The sequence below is a fragment of the Vanessa atalanta genome, chromosome 18, assembly GCF_905147765.1.
Source record: "Vanessa atalanta chromosome 18, ilVanAtal1.2, whole genome shotgun sequence".
Lineage (NCBI taxonomy): Eukaryota > Metazoa > Arthropoda > Insecta > Lepidoptera > Nymphalidae > Vanessa > Vanessa atalanta.
In genome coordinates, this window is record NC_061888.1 from 5,063,870 (window position 1) to 5,081,792 (window position 17,923).

The window sequence follows — 17,923 nt, forward strand, 5'->3', positions numbered from 1 at the left end:
TGAAATGGAGAATATTTTAACACAGACCCTGTGCCGTGACCGAGGTAAAATAAGCGTATGGGCAATGCAACAATGCATTGCCAACACCTAAAAAATCTAATATTTAAGAAAATACGGTGGGTTATTATAAAATAAATGATATTTCCAATGGGAATTCCCATCGGGTAAACGGCCAGTTACATAATCAGATATTAACCAAATACCTCCATTTAAAATTCAGATGAGGAATACTCATATTTATTCTGGAACATGTTTTAATAATGCTATACCCTTATCCAAATCACAGGAGGAATAAAAACAAATAAACAGCTTTAGCATAAAAATAACTTGATAGCGGTTTTAATTATGGATTCGAAAAAAAAATTGTGCTTCAAATGTCAGCGTTGTTGATATCGGAACTATGAAAGTAACATTGAAGTTGATAATTATAAGTATTTAAGTGGACAAAAACCTTCAACTAATGCGTCCTACCAGTAATGACCTACGGAACTGAGTGGACACTGATAGTGCGTTCGGTCCACCGATTTAAGGCCGCACAGCGAGCTATGGAGGAGGCTATGCTCGCAGTTTCCCTGATTGATCGAATTCCAAATGTGCTGATGCTGACAGAGTACCAAAGTTAGCTCACAAAATTAGTGGAGTAAGCAAAGATTTAGTAAGCTGAAGTGGCAGTGGCAGTGGCAGTGGTGGACTGAACACATATGTCAAAGAACCGATAAACATTGAAGTAGATGTGTTCTGGAGTAGTCACCACGCTTGGCAAGTGTAGCATAGAACGCCCTCCAGCTAGGTGGAGTAACCTCATAAGCAAAGTGTCTGGCAGCGGATGGAAATTGAATCAAGCTGAAGATCGACCTCTTTGGCGTACCATTGATGAGGCAGCAGTCCAGCAGTGGATGAGAATAGGATCGTGAAAATGAATTATGTTGTGTGATAGAATCAAGGATAATTAATCATTGTATGTACACGAGACGTAAGGATAATCTTACAACGCCGAGTTTCCGACTCCGCCAGGTCAATAAATCCTTCTTGAGCCAAAGTATCCGTTTCTATAATAAAAATCCGCAGATATTTTTAACTTAGCCGATTCATAAATTCAAATAATTTGTAAAAAAATACATTGGTAATATTATTCAATACAATATTATATAGATGATAAAAAAATATGGAACTACTATTTGTTGACTTCCGGGCAGGATGTATTATATACATAGGTATATAATTGTAGTTAACTAACATGACTTTGTATTTTTAAATGTTGAAAAGAAATAACTACTGAGTTTCTTGCCGGTTCTTCTCGGTAGAAATTGCATTCCGAACCGGTTGTAACTTCAATAAATATAGTGTTTTAAATGACGATTCAAAATTGCTTGTAAAAGTCTACTTGAATAAAGTATATTATGATTTTGATTTATAAAGATCAATGACTGGTTATAGTTGATGTACAGAATTGATATTAGTCAATCTATCTTTTTCTATCTTTACTTCTTCGATCGTAAGATGCAGTATGTACCTACCTACGTAGCAACGATGTAATCAGTATTCATTAGGCCACCGAAATAAATAATCTAATCCGATTAAATCTTCCTGTGTACATTTAATAATAGAATTATCGACTTTATCTATTAAACGGCAAGTTTTAAATCAATATTAGTAATATTATTGAGATTGCTTAAACGGTAGACACGCTCGATTAGCGAAGGCCAAATAATAGACGTATAAATATCAATACCAACTATACGTCTCGCAGTTTTATTAAGGTTATATAAGTATTTGAAATTTGTTTAAACAAATAAAATTATACATATATACATACATACATATGTATAAATCTTTGTATTTAAAAATGCATGTCGGCGTATCTTTTTGACGTTAGCTGATTTGAAAGTTGGCACACAAATTACCTACATTTTTTTTCATGAAGAAGATTTTATAATTTTTTGTAACTCGTCACTAGATGGCGCTGCAGCTCTTACTGTTATTATTTCGCATTGAAAATTAGTATACATATATTGTATTTCAGGACGGATAATATTTTTGGGTTAGAGGAGTGAACTGGCAGAAATCGTCACGTAAGTAAAAAAGGGTTATACATCCAGATGACCTTTTTTATTTTTCTCTCCGTCTCTTTCTATTATTTACTATATTCGGTTTTAAATAAAGTTATTTAAACTTATTTTTTTGTTATTGTTTTAATTCACGGGGAATTTTAATAACAATTTTATTTATTGTCATTTCATTATATTCCAATGTTATTTTTTCTCCTTGTTTATAGGTGAATGGAATTCCATTTTTCTTCGCATATATCGTACTGATTATTTTTCTAACACACATCTGAACCATCTTCAGGACATTTTACCATACAGAAGAGAACTAATTACAAAAAGACAGGACTGTATCACGTCAAGTTATCTGTAATGCAAATGAATGATACACGTCATAAAAAAAACATCCTAATGAATACCGTTGTATGCGTATTTTTATATTATGATAAAATATTTAAAATTACAACTTCACATAACAAACTCGCCGCAAAGAAGAATTTTCGTTTTTTTTTTTCACCCTTTTTTTATTAATCAGCTATATCTCAATAAGCAATAATAACGGTTATTAACTTAGTACTTTTTTTTAATGAAAAGGATGGAGGTCGCATTTTTTTTTATACAAATTTGTAGTATGGTAAGTTCAGACCAATTTGTTTTAATTCTAACTCCGTTTAGACGAGTGAAATTTTTCATAAATACACACAACTTACTCAGTTAAATATAGTATATAGACAATGTTGATTACTAGCTGCTCCGTGCGGTTTCTCTCACATGAAATATCACTGCTACGTCCCCGTGACTCGTATGTTTTATTTTTATTTTACCTTGCATATGGGCTACCTGATGTTAAGTGGTCACCACCGCTCATAAACATTGGCAGCGTTATAAATATTCATTTACATAACCGATTCGCCACCAACCTAGGAAACTAATATGTTATGTCCCCTGTTCCTGTAGTTACACTGGCTTATTAACCCTTCCAACCGAACACAATAAAATTATAGCAAGTATTGTCGTAATAATATATGATGTGTGGGTGCTACATACTCAGCCCGGGCTTGCTCTCAGCCCCCAAGTAAAGACGTAGCGCAATGTTATATTATAGTGTATCTATAGACTACATAACTGGTCTTTCTAACGCAGACTTCAAATCGGAATGGTAGATTACCGCGTTTACACAAAATACCAACTACTAAGCTTTACCTATACTATCTTAGTATAAATTAATATGATTTATAGCAATTACTTTCAATTTGGATTACTTAAGATAATGATGTCTTAAATAACGTAGTTCTTTCAATTTTCGTACTTAGATAAATAATAGTCGATGTACATTGCCTTTAAATCAAAATAAACTCGTCCCTCTTAGTTCATCGTTATGTATAATAATAATAAATCAGTAAAATTACGAGTATGTTTAAGTGCGGTATCTTATAATTTGATATATATATGTTTACATCATCCTTCCCAGAAGAAAAATAATAAAAAAGGCTATTGTTTATGGACCTTACAACAAAACACAGAATCCCTCTTTTTGGAATACTAAGGTTGATGAGCATGTAATAAAAATTTAACAACATAATAAGCATATGTTTGATATAATTTTAATAACTTTTTTAATTTGGTAACTAGCATGAATATTTAATAATATAAAAAGACTCATTTCAGAAATCAGCATATTAACCCGACTAGGAAAAGCCGACTGGGCTTTGGCCTTTGACCAATGATTTCACGCACCAAATATCGTTATCACGTATTACATTTATTCGAAGTTAACGCTAATTAAATTCAAAATAAAACGTTTATTTATTGATCAATAGTTGAGCCGTGATAATATAAAACAGACGTAATTTAAAAAAAAATTAAATGTTTAACAATTTTAAAAAAGAACCTTCATTTGTAATTTTTTGCTATGATTCTTTATAATTTGAAACGTTAAAGATTTTATTTACTGATGATACGCCGGATAAAAAAAGTCACACGTTTCTGAAAATAGAAATTCTTGTGTATTTTAGCGAAAGGTTAAATTATGACCCAATTAACATAGCCCTTACAAAGGAACCGGCTCCTGGCATGTAAAAGGAACTTGTTTACTCAGTCGGTGACAGCGGCGGCGGCGCACGCGCATCTCGTGCTGGCATCGGATATCTAGAAACGATTTCATTTCAAAAGCAATACGATCGCAGATAATTAACGCCCCTTTGACGCCAGTCGTAGGGTGAAGTGATTCGGCGCATGTCGCGTTGCAAAAGTGTCCTGATAAACTGTTTTTCGCGATAAAATATTACCATGAAGGTAAGGATTATTTTAATAAAAACAGTTTACATATATTTTTAATAAATTATATATAAACGAGAACGGTTTTAAGCGTTATTGCTTTAAATAAGTAAGTAGTGAGCGTGTATTGTAGACAAATTATGAGAGGGTAGTTTTGTTTTATTGATTGTAAGATTAAATTTCCAGAGAATTCAAATCTATATCCGTTATTTATTGCATTAGCGACCAAAATGAAAATTAATGAAAATAAAAGTGTTTTAAATGAGGCGGTTTTGTTCGTACGGTGCGGCAGTCGATAGATAAGTAGCACTAGTCTAGTATCATAGCTGATACGACTATATTATCTCCTTGTTGGGTTTTGAATTGTGTGTGCGATTCCCTTGTTTAAAATTATTTTTAAACACCATACACGATTTATGAATAATATGAAATAATTAAATAAATATTTTAATTTCAAATTTCATCATCATCATTTATAATTTTCTACGATTTCAATTTTTCTTTTTTATTCATTTCAAACATGAATGTAACTCTATCTTAATATAATATACAATTTTAAAAAATAACATAAAACAGACATGACCTTTTTATGATATGTAATCGAAAACAAACTAATTGTAAAGATAATGTCCGGACATTATAAAAAAATATCACAATAGTATGATAGCATACGATCCAATTTCGAATTAATGGATAATAGTTTATATCAAACAAATATTATTAAGTAATACTTGTACAATAATTGTTTGCAGTGCAGTTTCGAATAGAAATTCGATATATCATGTAATAAATTATATTACCTTTACATGACAACGTGAACATGATCGTCATACAAAATAAAAACAAAGAACTAAACGAATGTACCTACGTTGTAATATATTTATATTTGCAAAGTAGCACAAAGAAATATTGAACTTTGTGAACTTAACACACATTCATATCTCATTTAAAAACATATGAAAACTCATTACAACCTCAACAAAATCACATAAGTATAAACATTTTGTTCGATTATAGGTAGTAGATTATTTATCGTCGAATAAAGAATAGTCGTCATACTTCACCTTTAAGTTTATTTGTTTATTTAAATTTCATAATATAATTATAGTTCTGTTCAAAACTTGAAATTTCGTAAACTTTAAATTTGTGCAATAATTTATTTGTTTTTTTTTTTTTAAATAGTGTGTCATAATGTAATAGTATATTTGTTACGATGAAATATTTCAATATTAGATATACGGTAGTAACATCTGTCTATTATACCATAAGTCTAAGCTGTTTTTAATAAATATTAATACGACTAGGAACTTGCGAGATCATATCAGGATGGTTTACTTTATATCGCGTATCATTTTACGGTAAATAACAAAGCCAATATCAAAAAACCAGTCTTAGAATAAAGCTACGTGAATCGAAATCCAGTTTTAAGACGACTCAAAATATTTGCATATAAAAATTTAAATCTTTTATTTTTATTTTATATCACATATGTAAAAAAAATTGAATCAGTTATTTGCATAATTAAAGAAAATACTTTGACGATGTTTAACGATATTGAGATTTAGAAATATTAACTTCCTAATATCATATAATGCAAATTTATTAGATTTAATTAACTACTTATTATTTTTTATAATGTATTATTAGTACTAAAATAACACATGAAAAGCCACTTTAATAAAAATTGAAAATAAGTAAAAGTGTACTATATAAATTTTTATGCTTATATAAAAAGCTAAAGAGTTTGTTGTTTGAAAGCTTTAATCTCATAATTCAATAGTCCGATTTGAAAGATACATAAGACAGGTTTTTTATTAAGTAAGCTTATAGGCTTATGTACTTGTATGTAAGCATCACTAGGACACAGAGGGTGGGTGTTTCTATGCTAGGTTCTTTTTTGGACCCTGACAGCGAGGATGCAGAATTTAATGATGATTCGGTTTAGTAGATACGACTTAAAGTCGTAAGAAACAAACAAATTAACAAACTAACTCGTTTATAATTAAGATACAACAATTACAATGAATATTGAAAGACGTACAAACGTGCAGATAATATTTATATATGTATATATTTTTTATAATTGAAATAGTTTCGCTCTGCTATAAGATTAACTTTAATTTTGGCTAATAATATATTCCTTAAATTTTATATAAATAAAATATTACCAACTTTTTATGAGAATTACACAATACATACAGGGCATATAAATTTAATTATATATTGCTATATATTTCATTCGAGAAAAAAGGCTAACTTGAGTCACTTGTCGGTTCCTTTCAGTAGAATCTACATTCCAAACCGGTGGTAGCTTTTGATTCAGCTTTAGATTAAATTTAATCCTGTAACAGAACGCATCGATAGTGCTCTCATTTCCATACATTTTAAATTGAACTTTTTAAAAAGTAATTGAAAAAATCTTGACCGACTACGGCGTCCAATGTCGAGGACTATACTACTTCGCAGGAGATACGGCGCTGACGTGAACTATAACACTATTTTGTTACTCTCATAATCTCATAGGACGGCGATCTGGCACGATATTAGAGAGATCCAGGCACAAGATAAACAGCTTTACATGTTTTCCGAAGCACGAGATCTTCCAAATTCTAACAAATAAAATCCAAGACCTCAGTGAGCCATCTAAATTAGCCACGAGAACGACGAAACGATAAGCTGAAGTGACATTATTGTGTTTGTAATACAAATAATATTTAGTGAGAAGAAGATGCCTATTAAGATTTTCATTTCTTCTGAACGTGACACTGCGATAGCCTTGTTATCGTTTATGGCGCCGTTGCACAAAAAACATTTCAGCGATGTTTTATTTATCGTCTCGAACATTTATAGCAAAATTAACTGTCGAATGAACCTATAAACATACTTCTTCCGAACGCAACTTCGCTTGTAAGGGGAAAGGGGGTCCAATGTAAGGTAGTCTATTGCATTTATATATAACTAATCTTTGTCCAGACATCGAACGGGTGATATTAATACACAGATACCCCCCCACTTCCCCACCCCTTGAAGTTGAAATTTCCAAAATTCCTTTCTTAGTGAGCGTTTAAGTGCTGTAAGGAGTAGTAGTACTAGGAGTAGGAGTTGAGTTATGCTGAATTTCAAGTCAATCGGTACTATAGTTTCGGAAATCCATGATGAGTGATATTTCGCTGATTTATATACTAGGTAGGATTGACATTAAGAAGGAAATCATATGACGCGGTTAATTCAAATAAAATATGTTAATGTAAAAATAAAAAATAATTATTCCTTGTCATTTTTTTGTATGATTTTTATTTCTTATTTATTTTTTTATATATGAGACGATACATTTACGCAGTTCTGTAGTTATGCAAATTAATCAAAACAATAATATTACAAAGTTGTTCGTGCGATATGAGCGACAATTGCACGAGAACTTGGATGGATAGATGGAGTCGTTTGTACTTCAAATTATCTTAACTAGATGTTTACAATACCTAATTAATAAATGTTTTAATATGATTTTAAAAACCAATTAAAAAAATTTATTAGAAGCCCTGAAGACGTCGACAAAATTAAAAATGAAGCTCGAAAAGTTTTTCTCTTATATAAAACAAGTGAAAACTCGCAATATTTCATAGTAATTTGATTAAAAAATGTAATAATATGAGAATCATACTAAGTAGATATATATTAGATATTAAAATCATAAATGAAACGAAACAACTTCGTTACTTATAAAATAATATAGCAGTCATACTTATTATCTAGTTGTTTTCTATATTTTTATTTAATACTGACATTAATCCGCGACTTCGTTCATTTTAATATATACATATAATAAGTACCCTGGGCTAAAGCTAAATAGAAAACGTTATGAAAAGCAATTCATCGGTTTAATAACGGAAACGCAACAAGAAGACGTCATTTTTTATAGATTTCTAATATTACCATAGTTTACGATTTTAACTTCAATCGAGCGAAATCATTGCGATAAATATTTGTAATTAGTCATCCGCTTGTGACGACTTTATTTTCCCCCATTTGACAAACATATTGTTTAAGAATTCAAAGAATCGTTTGGCGTATTACTAACAAACATATTCGATATATGCGTATACAGTATATGTACCTATTACAGGTTTATCTTGATGACTAAATCTAATTTGTAAAAATCCTATTTATATGACGGGCGGTTTTAGTTAGGTCTGTGTCATCCGATGTTTTGTGGTCACCACTGGCACTTTTTTTACAATTATTGTGTAATAATTATTTTTAATGTATTTTAATTTATTTATAATTATAATTATAGCTCTGCAATCACCACTAGTAGACGAGTGTTTCTCCTTTTGAAATAATAAACAATAAGGAACAGGTTATATAAGTGTGTATTGCAAACCATCTAAGTAAGTAGGTACCTTTTAGGAAGCTATTTTTTATTAGGATTTAATGTATACGCGTTTTCCGAGTTTTATTACTTTTATTTTTTAATTTCGGTCGTTTAAAGGAAATATGCAACAAAAATACGATTTATATGGCGGTGTATATTGAGAAAAAAAAACACAGAATACAAAGGGTATTGTTATATGTATTGATATACATATAACAATACGTCAACTTAATATAATAATAAATAATAAAAATATTATATAATAATATTAATAAATAATAATAATAACATATTAAGTTGACGCAATACGCGAAAGAATCATGAAATAAATCACTTTATGGTAATTTAACCGAATGAATATACTACAAATTCATGTTAAAATTGGGAAGTATCATTGTTACACCCAATTCTAGACCTGCACGAATATAACCTTTATTGTAACATATAAAAAACAGCAATATATTATATTTAGACAGCTATGTATTTAATATAGAAAATTACGTGAATCCATGAGCGACAAAATTAGTATTTTATTGTATGTCTGTGCGTGTATGTGTGTGTGTCTTAAAAGGAGAAGAATAAGGGAATTTATATTATTTTTGTAAAGCAATCCGATCAATCTTGCACGAAGACCAAATATAAACCACGCTATAGATATGTAATAACTGTTAAAATCTAACTAAAAATAATAGCAGGAATGCTATATTAAAAAGAACAAACATTATAAACCAATCCACACTGAAAAAGAAACAAAAATAAATACACGTGCAATTGTCATCAAGGTAAGACACGCGTACTCCATATACATTTCGCGAACCGCACACTACAAGAGATTCGACCTTTGTCTAAGAGCAAAATAAAATTACCCTCTTTACATATCATTATCGAGCACTGATTGCCACCTGACCTATTTTCTCTGTCCATACTCGCACTTGGTGATTCAATAACGCCTGTCATCAAAGACCAATGTAATATTTGATTAACTTTTTTTTTTTAAATATGGATCAACAATTAGGGCTAAATATATATATTTTATATATCATTCGATATAGGCAACAGATTAGGATTCGTTATTCGATAAACGGTTCAGACCTTGGAACCTGACTATGAAATGATAAATAGTACAAATCACGTAGCATTGGTTTCGAATATAAAAACTGCATTGTCTTCGAATAAAAATATCTTGTAAAAAAAAACTATAACACACGGGTAAAATTAAAAAAATATTCTTCAAATAAGTCATGCTTTGGCTGGTAATAAATGACTTGAAACAATACAAGTTTTAAAAATTAATGCAATGTGCAAATGATTATGATATTGACTCAAAAGTTCAATAACAATACCTGGGACACATTTCAATCAAAACCCTTAAGGATGATTATGTCATTAGAAGGGAGAGGAAAGATTTGTCGATAAAAATGTAATATCATTGTCCGCAGAATTTCGCTCGCGTCAGGGACTGTAAAGATCACATTATTCCGCACTTACTGTATATTTTACACGTGGAGTTTAAAGGTTAATTACACATTAAAATCTATACTACACTCTTCGTAGTCAGTTTAATAAAACGTTTAGGGATAATGGGGTAGTTTTGTAGTCGTATACGTACGTCGTAATAACAGCATCCCTGTTTACTGAAGCGAATATTGACTGATTTACGCACTAGTGCGAAAAAGTTGCGCATTCTTGAGCCGCAGGGTGCGGACCAACGCTGTTAAGTTTAAGCTGAAGCAATATACTGTACTATTTTAGTGCGTGTTCATTTCTGTTTATAATTCTTTCATTACGAACATAATTTAATTTTATCGTAATTTTGTAATTGAGTCTCGGTTACTTGAACAAATATATAATAATATGTTTACTTTTATGTCTTATTAGCTGGCCGAACCACTATTATCAGTACCTACATACATATTGTTTTAAACATTTTTAAAATTTGTTTTGTAAAAGTCGAGTGTGGTATTTGTTAATTAGTATTTTTAAGATTTTGCACAGTAGATAGAACACTTGGATCTCAACCGAAGAAGACGGGTTTCAATCCGGCCAAGCACTCCTTAGGTGTAATGTTCATAATACCTCTCGTGAGAAAACCTGTATGGGTCGTTTGAAATTATGCAAAATGTATATAAACCATCCACCATATGCAAAGATAAAACGGGGCTTACCCAGAGGGTCAAACACGTTTAATATTTTTGTAAATACGTGTAACAGTTTATTTTATTGGTTGTTATATAATTAAAAATAATAAAATTCTTCAGATTGGATTAACGTTACTTATTCACTCCGGTAAAAAAGATTATAAAATCTTTATAAATACAATTACACTAACGAACTTGAATCTTGTTCTCGCCAGTTAATCCAATGAATGATTTCGACACAACTTCATTAATGTTCTCCTATGTCATTAAACCGATCGTTACTATTTCCTGATAAAAAACAAGTCTGAAGATTTTATAGTAAATCGTATATCATTAAAGAAAGTTTGCTCTATCTGTGACGTATTATTAATTCTCGAATGTATAATGCAATACTATGAACTACTTTTACAACCAAACTATTACGTCGAGTTATCCCGAAAGAACGTCATATCCGACGTTTAGTATTGATATATCAGTAACTATATATATTGTCAATCATTAATTACAGCCTTTATGGTTTTCTGTTTGACCAAAAGGTTGATTGGCAGAGAATACCTTCAGGCATTAAGTCCGAACAAAAGTTCCATTTACTTTGTGGTGATCAATTAAGTTTTTGAATCAATAAATATATAGTTTCCGTCTCAGGTTTCGCCCATGTGATGGGGCCTGGGAGGGTAAGGGGATGTTAGGTCTTTTTCTGCACTGTTGATAACGTGTCTGAAAGTTTTCATGATAATCGGTTGAGTAGTTAAGACTTGAAAGCGTAACCAACAATCTCACTTTCTCATTCATAATATTATTTAAGAATTTGAAACAAATCGCTAAAGGGAATAACAACTTAGAAGTCTCTTACGATATAACTCGTTTTAGAATCAAGTAAAAGTAAACATCACTTTTTCTTAAATGTTTGTAATCAAATAAAAACGAATTTATGAATTGTTTCAAAATTCATAAGTTAATCAGAAATTAAATAAGAAACAGTTTTTCTTACAAGTTATAAATAAAAAAAACTGTTGATAAATTTGAAAATCGAATTATTTAGTGATATTAACACTTTTATTTCATCATAATTGTTGACAGAACATATTCAATGTCGGAAGTTAACATTCGAATTTCGATCGAGTTTCTCGTTCTCGTTCTCTCGTTCGCTTTACGTGTTATAAATGAGGGATAATGAATGATCAGTTCAGATCAGACAATTATTATTTAGTTAATGAGTTTATAAATAAATATGGTTCAATAAACTCGATGTACTTGCAACCGGATTCTGCGGTGAATGATACTGACGCAACAGACAATTAGTTGTACATTTATATCTAAAGTAATACATTCTGTGACCCGTGAGGCGGGACAGATAGTATTTGATACTTATTTTTTGTTCACTTAAAATCATGATTAGTATATTGAATACGAGTTTTAAAAACAGCTAATCTATATACTAATATTATTAAGCGAAAATGATTGTTTGTTTGAACGAGCTAATCAGAAGATCCTACAGTTGAATTTGAAAAATCATAATACGTTAGATATATTATTATTTATTATATAACATAATGTTAAGTAGCGCGGAGAGGAGTAGTAATGTATGTTTGTAATGTATGTGTGTTTGTGTGAAACCGCGCAAAGTAGCTATCTAAAGTTCTATAATAATAGTATTTTTTTAATTATTACTCAGTTTTTATTTATATAAATGTTATTTGCAGGAGACAATTATTTTACTATTTTCTTTGATCGGATTGGCTCTTTCGACCAATCCCTGCTGTGTCAACGATGAGATTATTCGGCCACGAGGGTTCTGTGGGAACGCCACTTCGAAGATCAACATGCATTGCACCCTCGGACACATGCTGCTCAAAGACGTCATCTTAAATGGCTACAAAGTGTCCACGCAGGATTCTCCAAGCTATGTGTTTGTAGAGGATCCTAGTTTGTAAGTACCTGCACTAAAATAACACAACCGTAATATAAGTACAGGCCGTTATAGAATATAAAATTTTGTTATAATTTAAAAAGCTCAGTCCAGTCAAATTAATCATATATTTAATTGCTAAAATAAAATTTTGCAATTCATAAATAATATTTGTACATATATAGTATATGAATATAATAATATTATATATGTTATTGTATGGGTTAACGTTTATTACTCATACGATGGAGAAAAATTGCGGGAATTCAATACCATTTTGTAATTCAGTGTTAAATTAAAGTTCCATCTGTCAACATTACTATTAGTGCTGTGATAAATTAACCCATTTACAAAAATCTCTGGTAATAAAGCTATTTAAACAACAATGTGTTAAACGTCAAAGTTATGATTATTATTAAAATGAAAAGAATTTAATAAAATTTCTTATTTTCAGATACTGTCTTGGCAAAATGTATAAGAATACCAGTGATCCCAATCTGGGCACAATTCCAGTGGCGGTTGTGTGCTTCGAGGAGATCAAATCGAGAAGCAATAACATCGAGACGGGAGGGGTCCTTACGCTTATTTCTGTATTATTCCTCCTCGCCACATTCGCGGTTTACATGTATATGCCGCAAATGAGGTAAACGTGTTATTTTATTTATATCTAAACTCTTACAAGGCTGACTCCGTGTGTGGAATGTTTTAAACAGATTATTTGTTATTTTCAATATTAACAGCAAAGTAATTCTTTATGAAGTAATTTTGGTACTTAATCCGATCGTAAAAGGTTAAATATCGACTTACGATAATATGATAGTAGGGCCGATAGCATGTTATTTATTAAGGGAAATAAGATTATGACCATTCATACTAGTTATTCCTTTTTAAAACTACACAAAAATTCCAGTTGTCATCGATAAAAAAATAAACCAAATAGGTACAAGATGTTCTAAGCCCTATTTCACCTAACAGAAAATTATTACTTACATAATTGGAATAAATAATCTTTTTTTTTTGCGCTAGAAATAATATTTTAAATTAAAATACGTGAAGAGTTCGTTTCTAGGATGGTCATAAAATAATTAATATAAAAATAATTAAAAGCACAACTAAATGATAATTTTATCTCCGCAGGGATCTCCAGGGCGTGTGTTATATGTGCATGTGTGCCAGCATGGCCCTTGGATTCTTATCGCTGGGAGTTTTACAACTCAGTCCAGGGTTCAGTGGCGAAATATGCACTATATCAGGTAAATGAAAATTTTTAATGTTTAAATTATTTACCATATTACATATCATAAATAAATATTTTGGATTATATTTAAAAGGATTATTTGAACAAAATACATGTAATACAATACATACAATAGCCCATGAGATTTGAAGGCTATTCCAGCTTACAATCAATACAGGATACAGTTTCATGGCGATGTTTTTAGAACACGAAAACTCGGGGACACTTGACGATACTCAGTATAATAATATGATATAGTAACTATGATTTTAGTATAGTTTGAAGTTATTTTTTTTCCCTTAAGGTTTTCTCGTCTACTTCTGGATGATGGCTACATTCTTCTGGATGAATGTGATAAGCATAAACATGTACAGAACTGTAGAGTAAGTTGTATTTAAGAACTATTTTTATTTAACTTAAATATCATACAACAAAATAATTTCCTCTCTTTAATATAAAATTTCATATAAATTACTGAACGATTTAAGAATATTTTAGTTGAAATGTACTTAATCCCTAATTCATAAGTTCATAACTGAGTTGACACCGTCCGCTATAAATTACTAAAAAGATATCAAATCATAACATATTAAAATGATACCTTCTTATGGGAGGGTAAACCGCTTCGTTACGTAACGCGTTACGGCGCCTGCCTGGCTTCCCTTTCTCTTACGCATGCAGCAGCGACTAGTTTAAGTTATCGCTTCTGTCGGGCGTCCCGAGACGCACATGTTTTTATTTTACTTTATTATCTACAGAGATGCGAGTTATTTAAAGAAAACTGAGAAGAAACAATATTTCATATACAATTGCTATGCCTGGGGCTGCACGATTTTCTTCCTGATCGTTGCACTCATTACAAACTTCGCGGAGGGTAATCACTACAAGCCAGGCATCGGCGACAACAGTTGCTGGTTCAACGGTAAGGAGTATTGATGATCTTAATGCTCAATCGCTCCGTGATAATGATCTCATATTGCGAAATGTCATTAAACTAGAAAGAAAAACTTGTTCATTGTATGAATACATTCGTATACGAAAAAAATGCTCTATGATATACCTCAAAAAAGATCAAAGGAATTAAATCTTATAAGTTCTTAAAAAAAATTTTTCAGTGAATAGACAAACTGTATTTTAGTACAAAAATAATTTCGATCCAATTAACATCTCAAACCAGAAACACGTTTAATTAGCATGATAAACATGTATAAATACGATTCGAAGCTGCTTGTTAGTCCACTTGACTAAAGTATACATGAGTGCATGATTGTATATTATAAGTGTATTCATTATATAATTATTTTCAGGTCGTACTGAAACATGGATATTTTTCTACGGTCCGATAGCCATTCTTATTGCAGTGAATGTTATCCTATTTGTTATGTCATCGATTAGTTTATGGAGGCACACCAGAAAATACGAAGTGAACAAGCTAAATAATCTTAAGCACAAGTAAGATTATATTTAACATAATACCTCAGATTGTAAAACTAAAGGCGGATGGAGTGCATAACATTTCCTAATTGTTAAGGATTAGTTTTAGATATGTGCATGAAATGGCTTATTCAAAAGATATTACAGATTATGTTGATTATTTAATGTATTATACCTAGATTATAAAACAAAACGTAAGGAGTGCGTAAGTTTCGAAAAACAAATAAAAACCGAATAAAACATCCTGGTACTGCGATACATTTCTTTTTAATAGTTCAATAATGCTGACACTGAATTTACATATATTAATTATAATTATGATGATTTGTCATATCGCTATCGTATTGATTAACTTATGAATAGGCATTTGATACACATTATGCAAATTAATCACCGTAACAATTAGGGAATTAAGTTAACATATAAATAAATATATATATTAATAATAAAGCCATGGGCGGAAAATAAATTAAAAGTATAAGTAGTATAAATATCACAAAGTTACCACGCAATATATTTTAAGAATACAGATAATATTTTAAATATCGAAATTCGAAACCCCGCCATTAATCATAGAGTACAAAGTTTTTTTTCAATTGTCAGAACCTTCGACAAAGGTTACATGTTATAAAAAAAATGTGACACAAAAAAAGATAAGTTTTTTTAGCAAGGGAATGGAAAGAAAAACATTTTTTATTCCCAAGGTGGCCAAGAGACAAATGAAAAAATGAACCTTTTGTTAAAATTTTATACCTACTTACATATATCGTTTTTACAAAGTAGTTATTGTTAAGCATAAATATGAGATAGGTTAGGTTTGTTTTTTCGAGAAGAGTAAAAATCACTATTTATTAGTAAACCAACATTAAGTATCGGTAATGTCAATTGAATAATTACGATATAGGAATATATTTTGCATGCGATAAGTTATCTTATATGAAAATGTAGAATAATTAAGCGAGCACAAAATTATAAAACAATTGAATTTAATTAAAAATAGGTACCGGCTCCCTTATCGGTCGTGATAAGATACCATTTGTTACTGCGTTATGTGAATCGTTAATACAGACAAAACGAATTGAATAGATTTTAATATTGGTATATGTTTTCAGGTTCCTCGTTTCCCTTAAACTTTTCCTCGTTATGGGAATATCTTGGATTTTTGAAATTGCCAGCTTTGCACACGGTGCAGAACACATTATTTGGTAATTCAAAAGAAATTCATATAATTTATTATCTTCGTCATAAAATGTAACATGTTTAGTTTTAATGTAATAAACTTTTGTTTAATTTTAGGAAAATAATGGACACGTTTAATTGCCTCCAAGGAGTGGTAATATTTTTGATATTGGTGGTGTTCAGAAGGCGAGCCATACAAGGATTGGCTAGCGAGAACTGCTGCTTGTGCATAACCCGCCCATTAGCCGAAAAACTAAGTCCCCACGACGATAATGATGACCAGCAAATTCTAGCCGATGATACTGTAGAAGTCAGGCTCAATTAAAAGAAGGACTTAGAAATATTAAATATAGAATCTTATTTTTTTAATTTAATTTCTTGCCAGGATTCAGCTGGTATAAAACAGATAATATAATTTATTAGCTCAGTGCAATACTCAGTATGTAAAATATTGTAAAATAAATCTTAACTAGTAAACATTATCACAATATAATTAAAAAGAAATTAGTTAAGATCAGCTTTAAACATATAAAATTTATATTATAAGTTTATTGTTATTGAATCTCGTAAAAATATATATCACTTTTAGTGTACGCAAATGAATACTAATTTTAAAATTATGTAATTTATAAATTAAAAGGTTTCTAACTAGAATGTGAAATATAGAATTTCAATGTATTTAGAAAGGTTTTAAATATGCGACGATATAAAATAAAATTTTAAACAAGACATCTATTAAATACTTAATTTGGTAAAACTATTAATTATTATAAAAAACATATTTTTAAAATGTTAATTTCTTTAAAGTGCCATGTTAAAATGTTGCCACAAGCAATTTATAATTAATTTCAATGTATAATATTATTATATTCTAGTTATTATCAAACAAATACTTGTAATTAATATTAGCATTTACATAAATGTAAATACTATACTATAAGAATTTTTGTTATTATATAAATTAGTATTTAAGATCGAACATTTCTTTTATAAATGCATGTTATGGATTTAAAATGCGGTTAAGTAATTACAAAGTATTCCATTACCCCTTGTTTTATTAAAATTATTATTATTTTATCAGTAATACTTAATTATTTGGTCTGATTTTTTCTATATTTTCTTTCACGTCCTGTTGTGTTTTGTTTAGTTTTAATAACAATATAACTACTCGGTCTTTCTTAGGTTTGATTATAAATTACATTAACTACGGTTCTGTTAGCTATATCTGGCTCCAGCTATATTTAAAAACTAAATTCTTTTGATAATTTTAATTTTTGTTAAAATAAACATCAAAATTGAAGTATGTTTGGTCATAGATCATTGTCTTTTGCA

General features: G+C 30.1%; 2 protein-coding genes across 2 annotated transcripts in view; one reads left to right on the top strand and one right to left on the bottom strand.

The window, feature by feature from the left end:
- The window catches only part of LOC125071042 (RNA helicase aquarius), a 76,584-nt gene that overhangs the window by 48,619 nt on the left and 10,042 nt on the right, over positions 1-17,923 (bottom strand). The window lies entirely within an intron of this gene.
- Positions 4,141-17,051, top strand: LOC125071044 (probable G-protein coupled receptor Mth-like 3). Its single transcript, XM_047681102.1, has 9 exons — positions 4,141-4,340; positions 12,536-12,762; positions 13,196-13,384; positions 13,879-13,994; positions 14,283-14,361; positions 14,737-14,900; positions 15,286-15,430; positions 16,525-16,617; positions 16,709-17,051. Exons 1-9 carry the CDS (start codon positions 4,335-4,337, stop codon positions 16,914-16,916), a joined length of 1,227 nt encoding a protein of 408 aa, XP_047537058.1. The 5' UTR covers positions 4,141-4,334; the 3' UTR covers positions 16,917-17,051.